This window comes from Glandiceps talaboti, chromosome 8 (assembly GCF_964340395.1).
Source record: "Glandiceps talaboti chromosome 8, keGlaTala1.1, whole genome shotgun sequence".
In the NCBI taxonomy this organism is placed as follows: domain Eukaryota; kingdom Metazoa; phylum Hemichordata; class Enteropneusta; family Spengelidae; genus Glandiceps; species Glandiceps talaboti.
In genome coordinates, this window is record NC_135556.1 from 8,672,973 (window position 1) to 8,700,736 (window position 27,764).

The 27,764-nt window shown below is 35.9% G+C and overlaps 1 protein-coding gene across 1 annotated transcript; it reads left to right on the forward strand.

Annotated features, from left to right (window-relative positions):
* The first annotated feature begins 153 nt into the window (after nt 1-153).
* LOC144438434 (tyrosine-protein kinase Tec-like) lies at nt 154-27,736 on the forward strand. Its single transcript, XM_078127457.1, has 16 exons — nt 154-960; nt 5,717-5,830; nt 8,207-8,288; nt 9,233-9,480; nt 11,432-11,601; nt 12,239-12,310; nt 12,790-12,921; nt 13,719-13,849; nt 15,109-15,180; nt 16,486-16,657; nt 17,870-17,958; nt 18,595-18,725; nt 18,989-19,053; nt 19,852-19,970; nt 21,190-21,350; nt 21,932-27,736. The coding sequence occupies exons 1-16, from the start codon at nt 793-795 to the stop codon at nt 22,022-22,024; spliced, it is 2,019 nt and encodes a 672-aa protein (XP_077983583.1). The 5' UTR covers nt 154-792; the 3' UTR covers nt 22,025-27,736.
* The last annotated feature ends 28 nt before the right edge of the window (nt 27,737-27,764 follow it).

Here is a 27,764-nt window from a genome sequence, read left to right on the forward strand (position 1 = left end):
TGCAGTGGCTGGTGATTGTACTTTCAGGGATGCGTGCAGTGGGATGCACGGTGGGATGCGATCATGGATGCGATGACAGCCCTCAGCGACAATCTCTGGGGAGGAATAAAATTCAACTCGTCCCATAAGCCATTTCGCGATTAGAAGTTCCTGAACTTATTTTTAACATGGGGAGTGTATGTTAGAATATCATATGATTTGGAAAACGTGTCGGAAGTCAATCGTATTTGATTGGAAGGCAACCAACTTTGATCGCAACTGAGGAACTTATCAAGGAGTTACAGACGAACTATATTAATAGCAAATCCATGCCTGTAGCAGAAAACCAGTCAGTGACCGAGAAAACCCGGAAGTGTAATGAACAATTATAATTCTTAGTGAAGTGCCAACTCTGCTCGTCTATTGAACGTGTTTTACTCAGAATCCACAAGTTCAGTAACACAGAGTGTTTTATAGAGACTTTTTGACGCGGAATATAAAACTTGGTAAACAAATTCTTGTCGAGTCAATTCTCCTACATGTACGGGTTACCAGCTAATACCCAGCACTGTATCTGAAACTGAAGCGTGACAACCCAAATCATGTAATGCCCATGTGTTTTTCGAGTTGTCGATAATTACAAGGGATTCAGTTGATTTGGAGAGATCAGTATGTTGTGTTTTTTGACGTCTAAGAATCGCTAAACCCAGGAATTTTGTTTTGAAAGTGTACCGGAACGATTACTTGTGAGTCATAACTTGTCGTGACATTACTTGTCTTAGACTTATAAATAATACACTGGCACTTGTAATTATGGCGTCCAACTATAGCTATGCGGAAGGAGGAAGAGACGACATCATCAAGAAAGATCACATGATCAAACGATCGGTTAACAAAAGGAAAATGGGTCCTGTGAATTACAAATCGAGAGTATTTGTGTTGACAGCACAAACCCTAACGTACTATGATGGTGATCTGGATGTAAGTAGAATTAATTCATGGTATATATTAATTAGTGTATTTTAATTTGTAAATGCAAATGTGAAAATTATGGCATGACATTATCAACACCGGCTTATACTTTGTTAGATATCTCTATAAGAAACAACAGTTCTTGGGGTGTATAACTCTCCTGTAGAAGGAAGTTATTAAAATTTGCCCAACATAGTGTCTGTAGGTATGCACAACACTGACTCAGAGGACAACAATACACATGCACCCCCCCCCCCACATGCACACACCCTCTACCATAAACAGCATCTTAAACCCCCGATGTTTGAATTTCACAGTCTTTGATTACTACCAACTTATCAATGGAGTCACAGGAATTCAAAAAGATAATTTTTTTTTGTTCAGGACCAATTTTCCTAAAGTTTTGCACACCAGATAACTACATTTTTAATGCATCTCCCATAGACTTATTTTGGATCATGTGGGTGTATGAGCATTTACATATTTTGATGTCAAATGTCAGCAAGTATGATCAGCTGGGCTTCAGTTCCATGTTGGAATAAACAGAAGTAAATGTGTAATATATGTCACCTCGGTTGTGAATACAGAGGATGATATGTGTTTATCTATATGTACACAAGATAAGTGTATGACATTAACATTTGACAGACTCAATCTTGTTATGAATGCTATGGAGATGGTGATGTGCATGTGCACATGTACATGTGTATATGGAGTGACAAGGTGACTGACTACAGTATAACTTCATAGACATACAAAAAATGTAGACTCTTGTTCTACTAAAGTACTTAGATATTTTAACCATAACATACATACGTGTGTGTGTGTGTGTGTGTGTGTGTGTGTGTGTGACACACACACACACACACACACACACAGTGTGTGTGTGTGTGTGGTTGGATGGATAGGTGTGTGTATGTATGCATGTATGTGTATGTATGTATGTATGTATGTATGTATGTATGTGTGTGTATGTATGTATGTATGTATGTATGTATGTATGTATGTATGTATGTATGTATGTATGTATGTATGTATGTATGTATGTATGCATGCATGCATGTATTATATGTACATGTATGTATGTTTGATGTGCATACATGCGCCAAGTCAGTGTGATGACTTAACAGTACAAATCTGTAGACATACCTTGTCCTTGTACTCTTTGTGTATGTGTCTGTCTGTCTGTATGTCTGTCTGCCTGCCTGTGTCTGTCTGTCTGTCTGTCTGTCTGTATGTCTGTCTGCCTGCCTGTGTCTGTCTGTCTGTCTGTCTGTCTGTCTGTCTCTGTCTGTGTCTCTGTCTGTGTCTGTCTGCATCTGTGTGTCTGTGTCTGTGTTTGTATGTGTGTCTGTGTCTGTGTCTGAGTCTGTGTGTCTTTGTGAATGACTTGTGACTGATACAGCTTATGATAGTAGACAACATAACATGTTTACAAGCATAATTGTAGACCAAGCTGAATATTGTCATAAATTATAATTGATAAGTATATATTCAATAGCTACAGACGAGCCACTGTGGACTATAGTTCTGGTTGAGTTATTACCAATAATTTTGGTATGCAAACTGTTCTTAACCTTGAACTTTCAGCATGTGTTTTATAAGCTTTGTGTAGTTAATGAGACTTACACAAAAGACACAATATACTTCCACAAATTTGTGTTCAAATCAGGATACTGAGTAGGAAACTGTGAAATAACATAAATAGTGGTACTTAAAAAAACAAAAAAACTGTAGTAGATCATGAAGAGCACTTGTATGGCTTCACTGATATACAACCCAACAATTTCACACCGCTGACCAGTAATGAGTTTTGTCACTAAACATACCTTAGCTGAAACAAAGCAACACTGAGGATGTATTAAAGGACTCCGTTGTCACTTAGCGCAGGCCACGTTGCTATTGTTGTTGTCAGAAATCTGTGATAGTTTATGAACTGAAATTAATTGATTAGAGTAAAAAAATTGTCCTTAATCTAGAACTATTTTTTTGCTAAATTAGATGCAGTATTACAGAATGTGCTTTCATAATTCTTTCCTTCCTAAAGCTGAACTCTAAACATTAACTGATGCATAATTAACTTAAATGTAACTCGCCTGGTGACCGTTCACATATATCATAATATATCATACCATGAGCTAAATTTAAATTGATTAACAGGGATGATTGTGTATATCTTTACATAACACATGGACAAGATTGTCATGTAGCTAAGAGACCAAGATATTCTGAAGTGTTTTTATTTTTAAACATGTGTGAAGTACATACACGTAGATTGTTACTGATCTCCATGTTAGGATGGATTTATTTGATTCTATGTTTCTTATGATCTGATCGACCCTATACTTCTTCATTCTGGCTATTTTTTAAATAAAAATTGTTGCCCTCTATGGCTGATTTAGACAACAATGATATTGTCACTGATTATATGATATCTCTCTCTCTCTCCCTCCCTCCCTCCCTCCCTCCCTCACTCGCTCTCTCTCTCTCTCTCTCTCTCTCTCTCTCTCTCTCTCTCTCGCTCTCTCTCTCTCTCTCTCTCTCTCTCTCTCTCTCTCTTTCTCTCTCTCTCTCTCTCTCTCTCTCTCTCTCCGTCCGTCTCTCTCACTCACTCACACAGCACTGTGAGGATACTGAAGTAAAACATGTTACATCCTGTCATGTGACAGTAAGGTCAATAATGGCTGTACATGGTCAACATTGTCATAATGCCTACCACTGATAAAACATAGTTTTATCTTAAATGTCTTGTATAATACAGTATTAGCAAACTATAATTCATTGCTCTTAAAAAAATAATGGTATATGATTTATTTAGCCCCCCCCCCCCCTCCCACCACACACACACACACACTTACATGAACAACCATATCTTTGATATGCAATGGCCAATTTCTTTTACAGCAATCATATAAAAATCTGATGTGGTGTATATGGCTCAGTTGTTGTTAGGGCTGGATAGGCAATTTAGACTGTAGGATGTTGTTCAGCCCTATCAGGGCCATGGTGTTGTACTGTGTAGTCAAATTGTTGCTTGTTTGGTTACTTTTCAGTTTGTGTTATCTTTGTAATAGTTGAAGTAACATTTTCATCATGATACAATTAAAAGGCATATTGAGCTCTTTACTTGTAAGTGACTTTATGGTTCCAAAACTAAATGTCGTTAATAACAGAGAAGGTTTTTATGAGTAAATCCAGGGTACTGTCAGGTGACAACCTGAATTTCCTACAAGGGTTTATGAGAAAATGCCATGCGATGACACCATATTCACCACAATCTCTTCATGCCACAAACTGAGTCTCTTTGACAAAGAGATTCTGTTAAATATGATGTCATCACAAGGTGTTTTCCCGTTAGTAACAGTTGGGACGGTTTCTGATTGGTCAGTTTAGCATGATGTCATCACTCAAAAAGGTTTTGGATTGGTCAGTTTAGTCACTCAGGAATAAATCAATAGACAGATCACAGTTCCTAGTTTTATAGCACAATTCTGGTGAAGTGTTAATATTTGATGCCTCAGCTACAAAATATGCTCTGACATGCATACGAGAATGGTCAAAGTAAGCTACACAACACATGAATATATAAAACAAACAAAATTTCAGATTGTTCTAAGATATTGACTCCCAAAATAAATTACTTCGAATAAAATGATGACTTTTTTTGCTCATAAACTGACACATAAAACTATTTATTCATCTATGCACACAAACCTAGATGCATTCATTACTTTGTTTTGATAGAGAGAAATTGAAACTGGCTGGTTCTCGGAAATTGTAAAATCAATTGTTTTTGTAATGGTAATAATAGCACATATCTTTTAACCCCTTGCCCATACAGTGCTGAAAGCGCTATTTACATGTAGCCATTATCTCCTACAGACACAGCCAACGTTGTATCCATGTACAGCCCTGTCTTCAAAACTAACAACTTAATTTCAAACAAACCTGGTACAACTGTCAACATTGTACTAGCATGTGCACATCATTTTATTTTGCGACATTGACCAGTATGGCCGAACAATGGCCAGATATGGTATAAAAATGGCATTGTGGACTGAATCAAACAGTTTATTTACTATAGAGACTGGTCAACCCTCTACGTTATCTATTTAGACCTTGACCTTTGACCTTGCACTCTACTTCAAGGTCAAATAGAAAATCGCTCAACAGAGACAGTTTTGTAAATATAAACCATTCAAATGTCTAAACCCGCATTGCCTTAAAGGTATAAAGCTGTCTCATTCTATACTAAAGTTTGACCTTTGATTTTCATCTTGACGGTCAAATAACAATGTACTCACTAATCTCAGAAGTTTTGTGCACAACAACACCATTCATGTGTCTACACTCACATTGTTGTAGATACTAGTAAGCTTTCTAGTCAAACACTGACTTTAGACCTTGACCTTTGTCTTCAAAGTCAAATTGCAATTTGCACAGTAACTGTTCAAGATTTGTTTATTGGGATCAACACCATGCAAGTGTCTGTATACAGTGTGTGATTGAAGAAATAATGATTTATAGTTTCCTGTGCTAAAGTTCCTTTCAGTTGTAAAGAGTACTGGGTTTGACTTCCACCACAAAATACAGTACCTGACAAGAAGGTCAAAGGTCAAAGGTCAGTGTACTAAAGTTGTGACAAAGGTAGTAAACTACTAAAGATTCCCTTGGTGTAGTAGGTATACAAATATTTTTTTTGAAGCTGTAATTTTGTGCAAAGACTTTTTCATGTATTGAAACTTTTTTTACACTTTTTATCCAGAAATGTGGGAAGGAAAAAGGAAGAATATATATAAGTGAAATACGTGCTGTTGAAGAAGTTGAAGATGAAACTTTTGCCGACCAGAAAGCTACCTCAAGAGGTTATCCATTTCAGGTATAGATGTCATACAAATATATTTACTCTCATGTCCAAATAATTTCATTCACATTGTAGAGTTCTCAACAAAATTTAATTTCGTCTAGTAAAATTTTGGATACTTCCAATATTTTGACCAATGATTTTCACCTGGGAATGAGGCCATGACCCCAAATAGGGTTACAACCTCAAGTCTAAGGCAGTGTAATTGTTAGTACCAGTTCTCTTGTGTTTCCTCCCTCCGTAAAAAAAAAAATATTGGGGAATAACATCTAATTACATTCCAGTGATGTTTAGACTTGCTCAAGTCTCTAGGCTTTTTTTCATTCTGTATTTGAAGAATAATGACCCGAGTGAGTGATTGTGAAACAGTGTCATGAACATGTATAGCATTGGGAGACTTACTAATAACGTGGAAAAATAAGAAAACTAAAAAGGAGTTACAAACTCAAAAAATATTTGAAGAATCTGATACTTAAAAATAATCTCCTGAGGAACTGGTGCCAGTCTACAGTGATGTCTTATGATATAACGTCAATGGCTTTCTGTGTTATGATATCCTTCCAATATTTTTTTTTTATTGTAAATGTCCTCGCACATAAGATTTAATATTTCCAAAGTTCAACCATGCACCAGCATCAACTGCCATCAAGTTAGTCTGTGTGATACAGATATTCGTGCCATGCTATCAGCCAGAACTCAATTCATCAAGAAACCTGATAGGGCTGAACAACATAATGTACCTTCCAGTTTACCATCAAGTTAAACATGATGAAATCAAAAATACAATGAGTTCACATGAATTGAGATTTTAGCATTTAGATATATAATAATGAAAGGGACATGGTCTGCAACTTGTAAGTATATTTTGTCATTTTTGTTTCAAATGAAAGGTTACTTATATTTTATCCTTCACTGTCACTTATTTAATGACTAGTAGTCACTGGTAAATCTCCCATCTTATTAACTACTGTGATATGATATTCTCATACTACAGCACATGAATCAAATTATGAAGTTAAGTTGTGTTGTGCATGTGCATTGAGAAACACTGGTGTGTATCAGTAAACAATGTGTCAGTTTGAAATTAACATAGAAGTTGAATCATTAACATTAATTAATCATGAATATTAATGATGTTATGAATATTAATTAATCATGAATATTAATGATTGTCCACCACAAGATTAAGTCTGTGGAGAACCCTGCAAATAATGTTATTTTATTCATATTTATTAGACTGTAGTATTACAACAGTTTATACCGTAGGAGTTTTGCCAGCAGCTGCTAGTTTTTAGACGAGTGATAATGAATGGTTAAATATAAGTGACATTTCATTAGATAACAAAAGTGAAGAAAATATGCAGTCGCTGCTGACCATGACTCTGTAATAATTAAAAGTTAATTACATATTAACGAGGTCTTTTTATTTAGATGCTACATCAGTATGGGTTTCTCCTGTGTATTGATTTGACAAGTGTGCAACAAGACATCACTGGAATCTTTTGATTCTACTCACACGGTACTATTATTTCACATTGACTGTAATAAAATGTGACTTGAACTAATATCATATTTCCTATGATGCACCTCATATTTCCTATACAAATGTACTAAACATTCGTGTACAGAGCTAAGTTTTGTATTATTATATGCCAAATCACATTCCATTGCTAGGCAACAGTTAATTTGAGTGTTTCAAACAAGTTTTGTGTCTATTTATCCCCCTCCCCTAGCTGCAACAAGTTATCCCCCTCCCCTAGCTGCAACAAGTAATGAGTATTACTCTGTGGTAATATCTGTATTGTAGACTACAGTAATTGTAGATTTTATCATAATTCTCGCTATCTGCAATACAATTCTATGCATCGCTAAGGGGTCAAATGGAACGCAGTCTCGCGACCACGCTTGCATTTGTCAACACCTACACTTCTGGTCGCCTATGTCAATACACGTGAATGTTTCTTCCAAACAGTTTAATTTGTAACAAATAAGATAAACGCAAGTTTTAAGCTCATATAATTATGGAGGTGGGAAATTTAAATATGTACAGTATCTTTCCAGAGCAAATTTACAAGAGATGTCTACAACTGAAAATGGGAAAGAAACATTCCTGTGTATTAGCATAGCCGACCGGAAGTGTAGTTGTCGACATTAGAATGCATTGTCGCGTGACTTTGTTCCATTTGACTCCACAGTGATGTGTAGAATTGTATTGCAGGTAGCGAGAATTCATAATCTAAAATCATAATTATAGGAAGGAGGACAAAGTGAGATATAATTATGGTTTTACATCAGACACCTGTTACATCTCACGAGTACTCCTGAGTTATAATGTGGTTCAATAATTAGTTATTTTGGAAAACTGAATATTTTTTTTATTATTTATTTCAGATTTGCTGGGAAGATTACACATTGTATGTATTCACTCAGAGTAAACTGGACAGAGATTCGTGGATCGAAGTTTTACAAGACAGTAAGCCCATTATGTAAAACATAGTTGTCTAAACTGTAAGATACTTCTTGTTCAGCGCTATCAGCAGCCAATCAAATGAGTGCTGGCTGATAGCGTGACACAACATGATATCGTACAGACTTACAGGAATATGACAGAACCCCATGATGCACGAGTGCAAGTGGGGCGTACTTGGGCTATTTACGTTAGTGCTTGCTGTGTTCTCTACGATAGTACTTTTGAGAATGTACTAATATTAGCAAGTGAAAGTGTGCATCAAATAAACACTGCAAGCATGAGCGCTAATACCCCAGAGTACCCACACAGGCTCTCATGTGGCATGGGGTTCTGTTATTATTACATATGTTTATCCAAAACAACAAATTTCCATAAAAATGACACTATGCGATCACACGCTTTTGTGTAGAATGAACGACTGTATCCTCATTTGCATATCATTTGTATGCAGATATACAATAATGTTTTCAGCAGGTATTCAGTAATGCTTGCACAAAGTAGGTTTCGGTGGTGTGGGTCATTAGTATTCATGCACACCACTGCAAGTAATCTCTGGTACATAATTATGTAATAAACACTCGTCTTTATATTCAAAATTATTTATAAAAATTATTTAGTAATTATTTATATATAAATGTGTTGAACCTGACCAATAAACTCAAATGATTAAAATCTGGTAAAGAAAACCAACAACAAAAAATCAGTTTGATTTTATTTACAATAATTCCTGTCTACTGCGTTGTCTCTATTTCTATTGCACTCATCTTTCTGACCTACACCAAGTTCAAAATCTGTTCAACTCTTGCACTTCAAAATAACCAATCTTGGAAAGCATTGATCAATTGGTGATGAAGTTTTAGATGACACACTAGTAAAAAAACAGTGTACCCAGGGAGCTTTTTTTTTTGTAATTTATTTGTTATTTTTTTTATTTCATGGTTTTGCAGTGTGTAAAGAAAACAGGAATCTACTTGATCGATATCACTCTGGAATGTTTTCTGCCTCTAAATGGACTTGTTGTGGTCAACAAGCGAGGCTAGCACCGGGATGTAAAAATGCATTCATTCATAGACAAAACAACAGAGAAACTACAAACCATAACAGAACAGACGTCAGGGCTCGAACGACGCTACCACCAACTCCTAATGAAGTACCCAACTTGAGAACCACTGCTAACCGACATGATGTATTACCAGTGAGTAACAACTAGCTTTCATTGTAGAAATGAATATTGAGGTTGTATAGCGCAAGTACCCAGGTACTCACAGCATGCATTTAGTGAAGGTGCACAAAGTTATAGCCAAAAAGGCAAAAAGTATATCACAGCCAGTATTGAAAGTTTCAAAAAATGCTTCACATCATATCTGAAAAGTTTAACCAAGGGTATAAGATCAACCAAATGAATAAAGGGAAGTAATTCACTTGTCCAGAGGCAGTGAAAGAAATGTTAGATCATTTATAAACAGTATACCATTATTGTAGATATTTGGTTGTAAACATTATTATAACATAGTAGTCACTGAAAAAATTTTTGTGCCAAAATAAATCTGCATGAACATGGAATCACTTTCACTGATAAATTCACAGTAGCCATATTTGTTGCGGAAATTAAAATTTTCAACCATAACTAAATAAGTTTGGAACGCAGCCTCAATTCATGTCTATACCTATATTAATACAGGTAAGCTTTCTTATTTGACCTTGACCTCCATCTTCAAGGTCAAATGAAATTTTGCATAATAATATCAGAAGATTTGTACCCAGAGACACCAATCAAATTAAACCTATATAGCTTTCTAGCCACTGACATGACCTTTCTCCTTGACCTGCATTAATATACAAAAGTTTTGCCTCCATAAAATAGACTATAGCCAAAGTATTGTCTGCCAATGTAAAGTTAACCAAATTTTGAAAAATTGTCTGTCTGCTAAAAAATGTTATGAGCCAAAGAAGTACGCTCACAGTATGAAAGACTTGATAAACATTATCAGAATAACTTTGATAAAATATTTTTTTTTTAAATCTCTCATACCAGCAGATTCCCTGAAAATATAAACAATGAAGTATATATATTGATTTGTGCTTCCTCCTTCTTGCCCTGCCTAGTACTAGGTTCATATGCACTAGTATACTCGTATAAGAACATACACCAGTCATAATTTACACATAGCGACATTTCACATTTATTACATACTATATTAAATTTAACGGTGTGAAGAGTTTAGCTCTAAGTGAAAGGTGAATTCCTGAAACATCAGCTTCTTAATTATACCATTTTGGACTGTGGATAGTTTAGTGTATCATATTTTTCATATTTCACATTTGATGTGCAACATTGATAGCCAGACATGACTGAATAAATTTGTATCGTAAAAACCTGAGGTAATATTTCCATAGATGTTGATAGGGAATATCGTACTGATCCTGCCTATGCTTTCTATGTATAGTATACTGCAAACCTGGAAATTTTCCCTAATTTCACTGGAAAACAAAAACGCAAAAATAAGTAGTGACTAAACTTCCTTTTTGTACATTAACACAATGTACTAGTCGTGTAAAATATGATGTTGCTTTCCATGCTGAGGCAATTGTATTGTGTTTTGTCAATTGCGCCAACTGCTTTGACAGTTAAATGTTGGATGACATCCATCGTACATTAAAAAATAAGATAAAATAAAAATGACAGATAAAGTTACACAAAAGATTATTTTATGTGCACAAGTTGACCTTTTTTTCTTTGCCAGTGATCATCTCAAATGTAGAGATGATTTGATGTTGCCATGACAACCTATGATAAAAATGTCAATTTCATTATAAAATATCAACCTTGACCTTGTTCTGTCCCATATTTTTTCAATTGGTTGCATAAGCACAATTTTGTTAAATTGCATCACTGATTATCACCATGGAAACAACACTATTAACCCTATGTTCTTTTTAAGTCCGTTATCATAAAGTTTACATATTGAATTATTTTTTGCAAAGTTTGGTGAAATTGACGTAGCTATGGAAAAAAGGCCATGCATCAAGTACTCATAAGGACTGAAATACCCAGTGAGTGAATCGCTAACATTCACACTGTATAATCACATCTTAACACTTTAGAATTGAATTACAACAACACGAATTTTGTTTCTTGTTTGCAGCCTCAACCACCTCCTAGACCACCAGAACCAGAAAAGGAAGTGAGGGTAGTGGTTGCTCTTTATCAATACACACCAGGTCAGAAGGGAGATTTAGCCATGGAGAAAGGAGAAGAATATAGTGTCTTAGATGACAGTAGAGAACATTGGTGGAAAGCTAGAAATATAAGAGGGTAAGTTTGCAGTAGTGTGTCAACTTACAGCACAGTTTGCTATGTTGCATGACAGTTGAGGGTAAGTTACTGTACAGTTTGTCTTAGATGACAGTAGAGAAAACTTGTTGAAAGCTAGGAATACACTAAGAGGGTAAAGTTAATATATATTTTATATTCTCTTTTATGCAGTTTGACCATGCACACACAGTTATATGTACAGAATGATTGTTTCATTCATAGTAATGATGGTATTACAGATCCTGTTTACATGGGGCATGAAAAGCCCTCCCAACACCAAAAAGATCACAAAGCATACAAAAGCCCCCTTAGGCAATGTGGTTTGTGTGTCATGAAACCCATCTAAATGTAAAATCCTACTAACTTTGGACATCTACATGACATCTCCTGGAATCACCCGGATTCTATCCTCACGTTTTTCTGCATGCGACTCCATGGCAGTTAACTGACCTACCATAGGTAGGAATTATGTAGGGGTGTAAGAGATGGAGTTAGGAGTGACTGGGGGAGGGAGGAGGGGAGGGAGGGAGGGGGGTCTGGCAGGATCCCTATGTGTAAACTCTCCTTGTACTGTTTAACTAAATGGTGATTCTTTCTAGTTTCATTCCAACTTCATCTTTTGTCTCTTCCTTGACAGGGAAGAAGGTTATATCCCAAGCAACTTTGTTCAAGAGAAGACAGATTACAGTAACAGTCTTGAGAAATATGAGTAAGTAATGAGTGCAAGTGTGGAGTTACGATAGATTTGAAGACTTGTGTGCTTTTCACCTACTGGGTTTTATCCCTTCCCATCTTCAGTCAACAGAACATAGCTGCAAAGTAGTATGTACCTTTCAAATAAAAATTTTGAAGTTTGCTGTTACTTTGTTTAAGAAAACTCCAACTCATTCTCAGTTAAAATCAAGAACAAAATATCAGGGTTCCCCGTACAAATTCTTTAAATAGAGTTCAAAATGGTTGGCTGGTTGGTTGGACGGTTGGTTGGTTGGTTGGTTGGTTGGTTGGTTGGTTGGTTGGCAGGGTGGCTAGCTATCTGGTTGGTTGGTTGGTGGGTAATTTATGGATGGGTGTTTGGATGGAAGATTTATAGATTGATTGATTGATTGAATGATTGGTTGATTGATTGATTGATTGATTGATTGATTGATTGACATTAAGTCGTTATATTTTCCAATTATTTGTCAACAGCTGGTACTCAAGTACAGTGTCAAGAACACAGGCTGAAGAAGATTTACAAACTGAAGACAAAGAAGGATGTTTTATTGTTCGGAATTCAAGTTCTCCTGGAATGTATACGTTGTCTGTATTTAGTAAAGATGGGTAGGTAGTCATCACAGCCAGATAAAAGATCTCTTTTTTGTACATTCTCTGGTTTTCTTAGGCAAAAAAAAAAAAATATATATATCTGGTTCTGGTCAGCACGCGCGTGCCCTGAATACCCTCGTGTCGATCCTTTTTTTCGATAATTTTTGCTTTCCTGTTCCTTATTTATTCCTGATATCAGGAGAACAAGCAGCTGAAATCTACCCTACATGCCAAGACTGCTTAAATACAAAGCCTAAACTGCTTTGAAGAAAAAGGAAGTTTTCAAGAGATGAATATGATAGAACAGAGTATGTAAAGTGTCAAAAAAATGTGTATTTACTAATTTGCAAAAAAAAAAAAAAAAAAAAAAAAAAAAAAAATTAGGAAAAAAAAAGAATTAGTCTCGTCGCACCACTTTAGAAAGTTTACCCTGACCAGGACCAGATATTTTTTTTTTGGCCTTAAATGTTATTTATTGTCTTTAAAAGGGGGAATGAGCATTAATGGTTTGTATTTACTTACAAAGAGTTGAAAGGACTTGTATCAACCTAGTTAGACATATTTCTCAGGACAACAACTCCACTTTTAATCTGGTATGCAGCTCTGAAAAGAAAATGTCAAATTTGGTTTTTTGTTTCGTTTTGTCTTTCAAAAAGGACTAGGAACATGCTTTTATATCATGTGACACAATGCACAGTTTTTGAAAGACTTTGCATCTCATGGAAATTGACCCCTGGGACATATTTGACCTTTAGTGCTTTGTTTCTATCGATGTTTTTGATTCCATAATTTGTATTTTGTATAATTTATAGTATGCGTGGTGAAGGCAATGTTCGTCATTATCACATAAAGAAGAATGAACATAACTTATACTATATGTCGGAAAAACATGCCTACCCAACTATACCAGAAGTGATAGATTATCACCAACACAACAGTGGAGGTAGGTCCCATCATTTTATCCACAGCTGGCCACCCATCTGATTGTCATCATCATCATCATCATCGTCATCTCAACGTAACCGACAAGCCCCACTCTGATCATGTTTTGTCCAAAATTGTATATACCATGTATAAATATCAACTTTCTGCAACAACACACACACATTCCAAGACATTCACAGATCCACACATGCCAATTTTATTACCAAAATCACCAGCTGCTCATTGTTGTGATGGATTTTCATAGAGGAATCCCTGCATTGTTTGCTATACACATTCAAGTTTGACAAGAACCCCCATGAAGTTAGGGGGCCTTTTATACACCTGCCTCGCCTTTAAAGGAGAACGCCACTCCAGGACATGAAAGTATTTCCATGAACTTTTTATAAGAAACACCAAAGTGACACTCATTTTCAACTGTATTGTTCTTTCAGTGATGCACCATTGCCTCATGGATCTTATCAGACATAAATATTAATTAGATGCACAATACATATTCATGATTCCAAATTGTGTATATGCTTAATTCCTTCATATAAATTGTCTCGAATACATTATTTGCAATCTTGCAAAATTTATGTGACGTGAAATTATGAGATGACTCTCCAGAATCCAAAGTTTATGAAATTACCTTTTCTCAGAGTGGTGTTCGCCTTTAATACAGCATTCTTTTGTAATGCTATCTAATGTATACATTTATCAATAACACATATTTTATGATCTGCTGTATGTCACCTTGTCACTGGATTCAGTTCTTCTTCTTTGGATGATGTAAATTTTTTGGTTCAAAATTAATAGTAGTTATTTTTGAAAATTCATAAGGGTTTTACATGTCCTATAATAAAATAGTTAAATTTTAATACACATGTTTAAGTGAAGTGAGATTTTTTGTTGTTGATAACTATAATTGCAATCTCTGTGTAAGCTCTTACCCATACCAAGTTCCAGCTTCCACATTGAACTTAAGTTTTTTGTTTTGTACAATTTTTTCCATTTTTATAATAAAGTAAAATTATTTTTAAAAAGAATTTTAAAAGTTAAAAACTTACTAGCTTATTTGTGTGATGTCAAAGTTCATGGGCAGCAAAATCTCCAAAATCATATAAATTTCTGGTCATAAAGGAAGTTTTGCTTGAGTGTCCGTAGTTGCTGGCTAGGATTCATAGCATGGGACCCCCTAGGTGCATGTTCGTGAATCTGATGACAAGTGATTTTAATGTTAGTATTGACATGTCATATGTTTGTTTTTTCACATCATAGGTCTTGCTACCAGACTCCGTAAGCCTCCAAAGAGCTATGCAAGTGCCCCAGCTACTGCTGGATTAGGACATGGTAGGTAGTACGACATGATATTTGAAAACTGTCTCCTGGCATTTTTACTACAGTTGATTGTATGGTTTATCAGTCATGCTGATATAGGCATATTAAATGATGTGATTGAATTGTTTTATATGAATTTAGATTGGATCATTTAAAGTTAGGATAATACCAGGTTTTGAGTTCAGTCAATTGCAAGTGAATTAAGTATGCTTTGTGAAGTAGACAATCTGATTAAGATCCGCTGTATTGTACACTTCATGATTTCTTTTTGGCTGTTACGTTTACTGTCATTTGTTCTTTGTGAGTGCTCGTTACATACATCTGACACAACACCATAGGCATTCCCATACCAAATCTCTTACTTACAAGTAGCCAATCGGAATCCGTCTTACAATATATCCACACTCAACGTTCGAAATTGAAAGAAAAAGAACCACCAAACAATATAACATTGTTGTCTGCACTCTGTGCTCATGCTCTTTACGAACAGAGTACTCTGAAGTACTGTACCCATATATTTCGGTGCATTACATGTTCTCATTCATTGAGTGAATTCACTCAGCATTGAGATTTGGTATGGGAACGCAGCACCAATGGTGTTGTGTCAGATGTATGTGATCAGCGCTCACAAAAGAAAATAAACAACAGTAAATGTAACAGCCAAAAAAGAAACCGTGAAGTGTACACTACATCGGATTTTAATCAGATTGTTAAGTAGAATACTACCAGTATCCTTTGATATGCACCAAATATTACACCCCAAAAAACTGTAGAAACTGTAACAGCTTGAATGTTTCATGCTAAATTTTGATAATATTATTCTTGGTTAATTGCAATATTTCCATTGTCAAATATGGAGGTTTTTCGAACTCCTTCATTTATTTAATGCTTCAAGTGTACCAGGTGTTCAGTTTACATTATGAAAAATTTAGCCTTCCTTTTTGCCTAACCTGGGGCGCCCTCATGCAACATTTCCTTAAAAATTGAAAAGTAGTAGGTAACTAGACTATGGTACATTGAACTCCAACAATAGCTAAGTTAGTCCTGTAACAAGATCTCAGATATGCAATCTAAATGTTGCTGAACAAAAGCAGAGGATGACAGTATCATTGGTGCCCAGGCTGTCAACAGTGCCTTTGTCCTGTGGTCACTTTTATAATTAGCAGAATTGCCTGATGGTCTAATATAAACTAGGCTATAGCTAAGTATGGTCCAAACAAAACTTGCTCACACTAAAAGTTAAAGAACACTGTCTTGGCCAAAGACCTGTATTCACCCTACCCACCCACATCATCATGTTTTGTTTTTGTTTTTTAGATATATGGGAGATTGATCACACTGAGATCACATTAATGAAAGAGCTAGGTGGTGGACAATTTGGTGTGGTCAGACTAGGCAAACTGTCCAATGGTCTTCTTGTTGCTGTGAAAATGATGAGAGAAAATGCCATGTCAGAAGATGATTTTATTGATGAAGCCAAAGTTATGAAGTAAGTAACAATAAAAGTGCACCTGTCAGGTATATGAAACAGTTTTGGTAACTTTTGATTTCTACAGTACCATAACACTGACTACAATTAGAAGGTATTGCATACATACAGTCAGTCAGTCAGTCAGTCAGTTAGTTGCTGTTGGCTGCTTTCAATCATGGCTGACTCTCGTAACAAAGCTAAATCAAAAGGTTTTGTTCAGTACCATAGTTCTGAGAGCTTTCAGTGTCACTTCCTTGATGTCATCATACCAAACTTTTTCTACTGCCCTTGGTTACCTGCCCAAAGAAGTATGACAGCACTCTTTGACTACAGGTAGAAGGTATTGAATGCAGTCAGTCAGTCAGTCAGTCAGTCAGTCAGTCAGTCAGTCAGTCAGTCAGTCAGTCAGTCAGTCAGTCAGTCAGTCAGTCCGTCAGTACAGTCAGTCAGTCAGTCAGTCAGTCGGTCAGTCAGTCAGTAATCCAGCCAGTCAATTAGTCAGTCAGTCAGTCAGTCAGTCAGCCAGCCAGTCAGTCAGTCAGTCAGTCAGTCAGTCAGTCAGTCAGTCAGTACAGTCAAGCAGTCAGTCAGTCAGTCAGTCAGTCAGTCAGTCAGTCAGTCAGTCAGTAATCCAGCCTGTCAATTAGTCAGTCAGTCAGTCAGTCAGTCAGTAAGCCAGCCAGCCAGTCAGTCAGTCAGTCAGTCAGTCAGTCAGTCAGTCAGTCAGTCAGTCAGTCAGTCAGTAATCCAGCCTGTCAATTAGTCAGTCAGTTAGTCAGTCAGTCAGTCAGTCAGTAATCCAGCCTGTCAATTAGTCAGTCAGTCAGTCAGTCAGTCAGTCTGTAACTGAACGTGTATATTATCTGTATTCAATCATGACTGACTCTCTCAAACAAACCCATAAATGTCAAGTTTGGTTCAATATCACAATTCTGAGATGTCAGCCTCACTTTGGTTACTTCCTTGATATCGTCAGACCACAGCATCCTTGGGTGTCGTCTCTTCCTTTTCCCTTCAACCATTCCTTTTATTAGTGCTTTTTCCAATCTGTTCACTGCCCCCGTCATCTGCCCAAAGAAGTTCAGTCTTTATTGTACTACATACATTGTACCTACACTTCAAAACTACAGATGGACTTCATTGTTTTCAAAACGCCAATATTTGAATAAAGTCACAATAAAATATGTGCATTTCCGCAAGTAATGATTTTTACTTTGTGTCTTCACCCAGAGAATTGAAGCATGATCACCTAGTGCAATTATATGGAGTTTGCAGTCGGAAGAGACCACTGTACATAGTATCAGAATACATGAATAAAGGTAAGCTACCTCTGCAGCTATCGGAGTTTGTGTGTACTCTTCCTTGAATTGCAGTTAGGGGATAAAATTGTGACTAGAAACTGACATCACGTTTTGATATTATCATTACAATACTGATAATTCAGTGAACACACTGTATGGCTTAGCCCCCCCCCCCCCCCCCCCCCCCCAATAAAGGAGCCACATTTGTCCCAAATGAATGTAGATGTTCTTGCTAATAGAAATGACGCAACCTTGACCCATGTGATTCTAACTAGAACTAAACTGTCATTGATCCTCCTGGTAGAGTGTGTACACTGCTTGAATTTCTTCAGTAACATTAGTTTTGAGAAATGTCGTAAATCATCTTAAAATACAGGGCCCTCAATGGCCAATAGAACATTTGACAATTCTTGTTACGTTCCATACAGTACAGCGCCCTCAATCAACAAACAGAACACTTGACTGCTAGAAGTGTAAAATCACCATCCAATACAGTGTAAAGGCACCATAACCTACAATGCCCTTTTCTTTTGAGTCATAACATGGAGACGTGTGCAGATTGCTATGAAAACCCACATAGTACATAGTGTGTAACTGTAAGAAGACCCAATTGGAAAGTATGACATTTTTGATAATTTATTATCTATATTACAGGCTGCCTGCTTAACTACCTACGTTATCGTCAACATCTATTGGACAAACCACCTCAACTGATTGATATTTGCAGACAGATCTCTGCAGCCATGACATACCTGGAAACTAAACGTTTTATTCACAGAGATCTGGTAAGTAAACCTCTACCTTACTTTATATATGATAAATGTGTTATATCCACAGAGATGTATACAAACGTACAGAAGTACAGTATTTGGGATATGTGTCTTCTATGAAGACTTGTTTTCTGGTCAGCTTTACTGTACTGTAAACAGTATGAAATTTTGGAAAAATATTACATGTGAAAAGTTTATCAACATAAATATATGAGAGACTTTATTACTAACAGAGTTGATGGTAATCTCCATGTTAATAAGTGATTGTGTCATTACAGGCTGCCAGGAACTGTCTTGTTGGTGATAGAACAACTGTCAAGGTAGCTGATTTTGGTTTGGCTAGGTAGGTACTTATACACAATAGAAAATATGTTGCCAATGACTTTGGAAACTAGGAAACTATTTATACTTCACGCAAGTCATGTTGAATGCATTCAAACAGAAAATATGGAATTTATACCCTGGTCATTCTTCATGACAACAATGCATGTTTACGTCTACGCTATCGGTTTTGCCGTGCTCTAAATATGATTCCAAACATTCAAAGTATAAGTTATTTTACCAGATTTTTCTTACATTATGCTTTTGAGGTATAATTATACTATTCCCCAGTATCTGGAATTACTCCTGACCTAAGGGTTTCATTGCTACTTGTCTTTCGACTTGTAGTGGCAAGGCCCCTTAACTCACAAGTATTTCCTCAGCTGAAAACTTGTGTGACAAGGCCCTTTAAGTCACAAGTACTTCCTTGGCAGAAAACTTGTAGTGACAAGACTTCTTAAGTCACAAGCATTCCTCAGCTGAAAACTTGTAGTGACAAGGCCCCTTAAGTCACAAGTATTTCCACATCTGAAAACTTGTAGTGACAAGACTCCTTAAGTCACAAGTATTTCCTCGAGTTGAAAGAACAAAGTTGTTTACTAGCTACATATTTTAGAGGCAGAGAAGTATAGATAAAATTTCAATTTCGACCTTGAAGGTTATCATTTCCTATTTAACGAGTAATAATGATGATACCACATGTTTTATAGGGTAGAGATATCCAAACAGCTTACCAAACCAAGAAAAAAATCTTTCAAGTAAAATTCTTGATTTCAGAGTGTCCCAGTAACGTATGATCATCAACTTTTCTTCATTACAGATATGTTATTGATGATGAGTATACCAGTTCTGGTGGTTCAAAATTTCCCATCAAGTGGGCCCCACCAGAAGTTCTCCATTACACACGATTCAGTAGTAAATCAGATGTCTGGGCATTTGGTGAGTCTTTATGTACAATTGTTGCCATGGTATCAGTGTTACCATAGAAATATGTAAATTATCCATCTAGTTGACACCTTTGTTATACACGATTCAGTAGTAAATCAGATGTCTGGGCATTTGGTGAGTCTTTATGTACAATTGTTGCCATAGTATCAGTGTTACCATAGAAATATGTAAATTTTCCATCAATTTGACACCTTCGTTATACACAATTTAGTAGTAAATCAGATGTCTGGGCATTTGGTGAGTGTTTATGTACAACTGTTGCCATGGTAGTTGTGTTACCATAGGAATAAAGTCACATACATGTTTACCTTGTACAATTCTAATATTTGTCAAGGAACAGCTAATGAGTTTATCTGTTTAATTCTAATATATTTGTAATTTTAATTACAGGCTCAGTTTAGAATAAGATTTTAGATGCGAAAAACAGTTGTCTACTAGAGATATTGAAAAAAACGTTTGTCGAGAATAAAAGATAGATCTTGTCTGATTCCTATAGCTCCACTGATAAGATAACACTAATGTGAGAACCTGGGATTGAAACCCTGGCCTTTAACTGATAAGGTAACACCAATGTGAGAACCTGGGATTGGAACCCTGGCCTTTAACTGATAAGATAACACTAATGTGAGAACCTGGGATTGAAAGCCTGGCCTTTAACTGATAAGATAACACTAATGTGAGAACCTGGGATTGAAAGCCTGGCCTTTAACTGATAAGATAACACTAATGTGAGAACCTGGGATTGAAAGCCTGGCCTTTAACTGATAAGATAACACTAATGTGAGAACCTGGGATTGAAAGCCTGGCCTTTAACTGATAAGATAACACTAATGTGAGAACCTGGGATTGAAAGCCTGGCCTTTAACTGATAAGATAACACTAATGTGAGAACCTGGGATTGAAACCCTGGCCTTTAACTGATAAGATAACACTAATGTGAGAACCTGGGATTGAAACCCTGGCCTTTAACTGATAAGATATCACTTATCTTAGAACCTGGGATTGAAACTCTTAGACTAGCCTTTAGCTCTAAATAGTAGCTATATAATAATTACCTGTACTTAGCTATACAAAATAGTTGGTCCAACACAAAAGAATAATCCTATGTAATCCTTATTGCGTCACTGATGAGATAACACTAATGTCAGAACCTGGGATTGAATCCCTTACCTTTAAAATTGCTCTAACTGTTGATGCTGTGTTACAACAGGTATTCTAATGTGGGAAGTGTTCAGTGGTGGCAAGATGCCATACCCTAACATGAGTAATGTAGAGGTTGTTACTCAGGTAACACACAGAGGTTATCGACTTGAACAGCCATCAGCTTGTCCAGATAACGTCTATCACATTATGCAGGAGTGCTGGAAAGAGGTTAGTGTATAACTTCATCAGATTTGGCACAATCATACATACGTACATACCGTTGTTGTTGAGAGAAATGTAGACAGCTGAAACACAAGGTGTTGGCTTCGGTTATCTGCAGTTGGTGTTACATGCAGTCCTTGTCATAAATGCATAGGAACATATGATCAAAATTGCTTTGCATGTGAATTAGGTAGTCTGAAAGGTTCAGCTGTTGGTCCACGTACGTAACCACTTACTACTAGTGACTCTGTGAGCATGTTATATAAGCGATAACAATGCCTGCATTTTTCAGGCTACTGAGTGAGGGTTCTAAGCAACAAATTACTCTAAAATTGAACACAACTAAAGACGTATCAATCTGAGATGACACAACAAAAAGTTTGTATATGTCAAACAAAAATGGGATATTGTGCACTAAATTTGGGACACTTTGAATAAGACTGTATCTGACAAGTCATCCTCTACACTACCTTGTGACTAGCGACTCGTAGTGACAAGGTCCCTTAGGTCACTCAGATTTCCCTTGGTTAAACAAAAGAAAAAACATTAGGGAATGATATCTAATTACCATGTTTTCAATATTTCAGACTGCTGACCAACGTCCTGCATTCCGTCGACTCCTCCGAAAGTTGGAACAACTCTTATCAGAAGACTACTCCGACCACCAACTGATGAGTTGATCCTAAATCAACAATCGCACAGATGACATTCAAGAAATGTGAAACTACAAGTACAAATCTAAGTTCAGAGGTCAACTCAGGACAAGGTCAAAGTTCACTTGGAATCTCAGCCATTTAGTGATTAGATAGTGATGAGTCTGTCTACAAGATGACGAAAGTGTAACTGAAGTGGAGGTGCTAAAAGCTCTGAATCATTCCATAAGTGTGTCCTGTATCAGATTTTGAAATAATTGTAGAATTTAGTGCATTTATATTAACAAGGAGAGCCTTCTCAATAGGTCATTCCAGACTGCAAACAGGAAATTGAGAATACAGCGCCCTCGCTCAAATTGGGGGTATCATCACCTCATTGTACTGTTTCCTAAGAGCTTTGTCCCTTGGTATTCTTTATAAGTGTAAATCGGGGATGTTTTTCGTATTGTTCAGACATTGAGGAAAGCAGCAGTGCTCTATGATTAACTGAATAACCTACACCATGTATACCCCCAAATTACACACACCGACAGGAAGTAGAGCGCCACCATGTGGCAAATTTTGGAAAGGCCTATAGTATTCTTTGTGTCATACTTACGACTGTTATTTTTATTTTTATTTTGATACGTAAAAATTCTTTGATTTTTCATACTGAAAACCATGACAGATTCTTTTTTTGACCTAATGCTAGCTGTGTGCAGTTGATTTTAAGTACAAGAAAACTGTTGACAATGAATGAGAAACCATCTTAGACAATGACAAAATGATGAAATTACATATTTTTACTAGTCTTTCTTGGAATGACATAACTGACATTGTTCAAAATTTGTGTCAAATTTGCACCGTATGATTATCAGCTTTTTTTTAGAGATAGTACTATACCATGATTTTGTTATCGTAACATTTACCACAAAACTGTGCTTACGAAGAACATGAACCTGAATCAACGTCATGAATTCAGAACTAATACTATAAAATATTACTCCAGAGTTAAGAAACAACGTTTTGGTTGTACAAACTTGAATGTGTTGAGCTAAGTGGGGCAATTTTCATGGCACAATTTGCCACAAGTATTTCCACATTCGAAGAGAATTTTTACTCCTCGATATGAAGACCAATATCCGTTAAGGATTAAAATTTATGTGTAAAAAAATATTTGAGCGGTAGAAATATTGAAAAAAGTTATTCTATTTAATCCTCAGTGGTCCACTGATAGATAATAGTAATCCAAAACTATGGGATTCAAAACATTGGGGTTTAAGCTCATCATTTCTATTGCAATAATCTGTCACCTTTGACATGTGACCTTTGACCTTATAACTATTGTGTCAGTGACAGCAGATCATTTGAATGATACACGTTATATTTAAACAAAGTTAGCAAAATATTGTTACAGCTCAACCTAAATTTGGATGTGGGTATTGAGATCCCAGCTGCATCTCTTTCTAATCTGTTTCAAATGTCACAAGTGAGACACGTGATGTCAGGCCATTGCAGTATGACCCTGAAAATGCTGACAGGACGTCGGCAAAAATTCAGGATTTTTTTTCAAAAAAAAAAAAATTGACTCAGTTCAAGTAGAAATTTTCTGTCATAACTATGCACCCAATCCATCAGCATTCATTATTTGCAAACATTGATGTGTTGATCTGAACTTGTTGAATTTGAGATATATATTGAAATCATGACCGCTCACTGATCGATGTATAGAATATAGTCGACAAGATGGCTGACATTGCAAAGACTTACTCCTTCTTCGGCATCATGGAAGCAAACAGGGTATGGTCTGTCATTTTGTAACTAACTGGTCAAGCCTTGCAACTAGAAATGTATACATAGTCGTAACCAACAATAACAAATTTTCAATTTCCAAGTTTATCATGGTGATATTTTAAGATAATATTTGCCAAGAGCTATGCAATCATGTATCTTTACAATATCATTACTTTTCATTTTTCGATGAATACTTGAAAACTAAAATCTCAATTTTTTAGTACTTTTTAGATTTTATGAAGGAATTTATAGTAATCAAGTCTTCCAAACTTTATTGTGTGCACTAAATTTTATATAGTATTTGTAGTTTTTTAATTTACAATTATCGGGGTACAATGCTATCAGGAATATGCAATCTACTTCAGTGCAAAATGAAACATTTTTTACTCAAAAATTTACCCTTTCGGTTTATAAATACTGAATTCTACTATCAAATACCTACTAATTCTTTGCTCACCATCCAATGTCTGCCCGGGAAGGGAAGGGGGGTAACTCCATTACGGGGCGGCTCCTCATAAACATTGAAACCCAACATGTTGTGATACCAATTTCATGCAAAAAGTATACTCTTTCTGATACCAAGTTGCATCTCAATTTAATAGTAAAAGCCAGGGCTCCCAGGGGAAGCCAGCCCAAGATCTAGTGTGGCATGAGTGACGAGAGTATGGAAGTTTTGAAGGTAGATACACCAGGTTGAAACGCTTCCAGTGTTGACTGCATAGTCTCTGTTAATTAATGCCAATTTTGATTTACCCGACCCTTTCTCATACCACCACCTCATGAAAAGTATACCCTTTCTGATACCAACCAGCATAAAAACCAACCCCTTTTGCGCGGACCCTCCCCATATTGCCATCTATGGGAGTCGCACCACCCCACCCCACCCCCACCCCCAAGTGTGTGATTTTATAGACTGTAAAATTTAAAAATTAAGACTCTTTATCATTAAAAAAATCAGGAACTGACTCGTAGCCTATTGTCAGGGCCTACAGGTCATGAAACTGTAGGTCAAATTGGGGTCAGCGGTTACAGGTCATGAACCTATAGGTGAACTCGTCTCTAATAGATACTAGTACTGTAAACAGGGGGTCAGGGGTTAGAGGTCATGAAACTGGAGGTCAACTAATCACTAATACCACCACTACCAGTTTATATTTAGATGTACAACTCTATGTGCATTAAGTAAAGATTGATTGATTGATTGATACAGAGTATCACTCGATTAAAGAACAAATTTGTCTTGTGATTGATGTTTATGTACATAACCACTGTAGTTTGATACAAACCCAGAGACTTGTCATTGGTATTCTAATCTAGCATCCTATATCAATGCCAAAACTGATGCTATATACTCCCCTCCTTGCAAACATTTTGAAATTGCAAACATTTAAAAAAATTTGTTTTGTAATATTTACAACACGAAATAAAGCCTGTCCACATTACGAAATGTAATCCAAATCCAATTTGATAGTGTTCGTGTAAGCAACATGAGATAAGTATCACAAATATATATATATATATATATATATATCCTCCCAACCAAATGGGCTTATAAATATGTCACCTTAGTATATGAAATTTAACTATTAAAAACAGTATGATGAAACCTCATCTGTGCAAAGATTCAGTCTAAGTTAATGGATTTAACTTCGTATTGCACCAAAATTTAATTAGGTCACCAAAGCTTTCACCAGGTATCCACCATGGCTTCGTCAGTGTTTTTCTGAAGTCATGACGTATGCGTGACTTCAGGCAATTGTCCCAAATTCTCACTTTGGTAAGCTAATTAAATTTTGGTGCAATACGAAGTTATACCCATTAATTTATCAAAAACAGCATTAGGGGCATATCACAGTGAATGAAATATTATGCGAACAAGGCCAAAAAAAAAAACTGTGAATGAAACTTTGACCTTGGAATGAATTCTGTGGTCTATGAAATGTTTACAATACTTTTACCTATAGCAGACTACTACTGTCAGTTTGAATGTAACTATTGTTCCAATTGTTATGGATTTTAAGTATTTGTGGAACGGATTTTCGTCATCATCCTAATGATTCAGTCTTTAATTTATTTAAACTTCTCGGAACACACGTAATGTCAAGTCATTCATTGAAATATTGTCATGAAATAAATGAAATATTGTCATGAAATATTTCGTATTTTCACCAAGTAGGAAAACATAGATTGTTTGATAAAAATGAAAATTCAAAATACCAATTTCTCATCCATATGACCACTACCAGTGTGTCAATGTAAATCTGTATCTTGGGCTTTCTCATGTGTGTTTGATGTACAAGATGTGAACATATTCTACTGTCTATACCTAATCATATTTTGATTCAGAACAGAATTCACATTATTTAAGTACATGTAATTTGTGACATTGCTGTCTTGTAATTTGGAGGACCTGTTAAGACTGGTTTGTACCAAGGTTTGTTAGTTTATGTACTTGGATAAATAGAGTGTATTTGTACTTGTGGATTGTACACTGACAGATCAACTTTTTAAATCAAATTTTAATCACTACTATAAGTGATTTGTAACATGTTTTCATACCTTATCTATCAGAAATACTCTCAAATGTGATTTCACATGAGAAGGGGCGGGCTTATAGACGGATGTTATAGACATGTAAAAGAAGGAATGGGCTTATACACAAGCAGGGGATGAATGAGTACAGTAAAGCATGTTTTCGCATCCGTATAAAATGTATTTCTCATTGTAATGCAAACACACACAACGGTCATTTCATTGTTCATGAATTGTCATAAAAACCATAGACCTGCTTGTGACATTGTCCAAGACATGCCATACTTTATTTTGTCGGCAGAAAAACCAGGCTATTATCAGGTCTGATATGTTTCATCCTCTTAGTTGTACCATTGGGTATGTATTGGGATATAATGTCACACAATAACATGGGACACTTACGAATTCAACTCTGTTCATCAACATATGTGCTATTTTGTACAAGCATTGTTACATGTCCAATATTTAAACCAGAAAAATGAACAACTGTATTTCATTTTATTTCATTTTTTTATGAATTTTAATTATGTATGTATTGCAATGTGTTGTTTTGTACAAGTATCTGATATTCATACCAGAAAAAAATAACAACTTTTATTTTGCATTCCATTTTGAATATGAAAGTAATACTTCATTCATTTTTTATGCATTTGAGTCACTGGTAGCAAAGAAAGTGACATTTGTATCATGTATCCTCTCCGACTTGATAAAACAATTTGTTTGCAAGAACCATTCCCTACTATTAGGATGACCCTATTTTTTTTTATCTGTTTCTCATTACCCGACCGACACAAGCTTTCAGCTCTGACATCAAAATAAAATAAATATTATTTTCACCCACTCATAATATTTTGTGGAACAGCACCATCTCTGGCAAGAATAAGAAAGTCATCTACAGTCATGGCAGCAGTGATGACACTTGATCACAAACAGAGCATTTCTTTCATGACAAAGGCTATTCAAGTAGGGGGCCTGAGAACATGGCATTGTGTAGAGAAGCTGGGAAAGGGTTTGTTACCAGGAATCCAATAAAAAGACTGGAGAGGAGGAAAAGGAGAGGCAGAGAAACATTAAGAAGATTTTTTTAAAGTTATTTTTTTGTTAAATTGCCCAACCCACCCATAGTTGCTATGAAAAAGTAATGAGAAACATAAAAAAATATAATAGGGTTACCCTTAGGTAAAACCCAGTAGTAATATAACACTAGCTGCTATTAGATCAATAGAATGTACTTGTGTCTCTTCAACTCATAACTTTTTTTTTTCATTTTACTTAAACAGTGCCTCCATAGTGAAAGACTTCTTGTAACAAATCATCTTGACCAGTACCCAGATATTAGGAGTACCACTTATACAGAATCTAAGTACAATATAGTATTGCTGTAATTACAATGTTTATCTGGTTAACATGTACAAATTTTAATTTCAATATTTTATCAGAATAAATACTTTTGCAAAAAAAA

Coding starts and splice junctions, on each gene's coding strand:
- LOC144438434 (XM_078127457.1), top strand. CDS start 793: ATGGCGTCCAACTATAGCTATGCGGAAGGAGGAAGAGACGACATCATC. Junction 8,289..9,232: donor GATCGAAGTTTTACAAGACA/GTAAGCCCATTA, acceptor ATGGTTTTGCAG/TGTGTAAAGAAAACAGGAAT. Junction 13,850..15,108: donor TCACCAACACAACAGTGGAG/GTAGGTCCCATC, acceptor TTCACATCATAG/GTCTTGCTACCAGACTCCGT.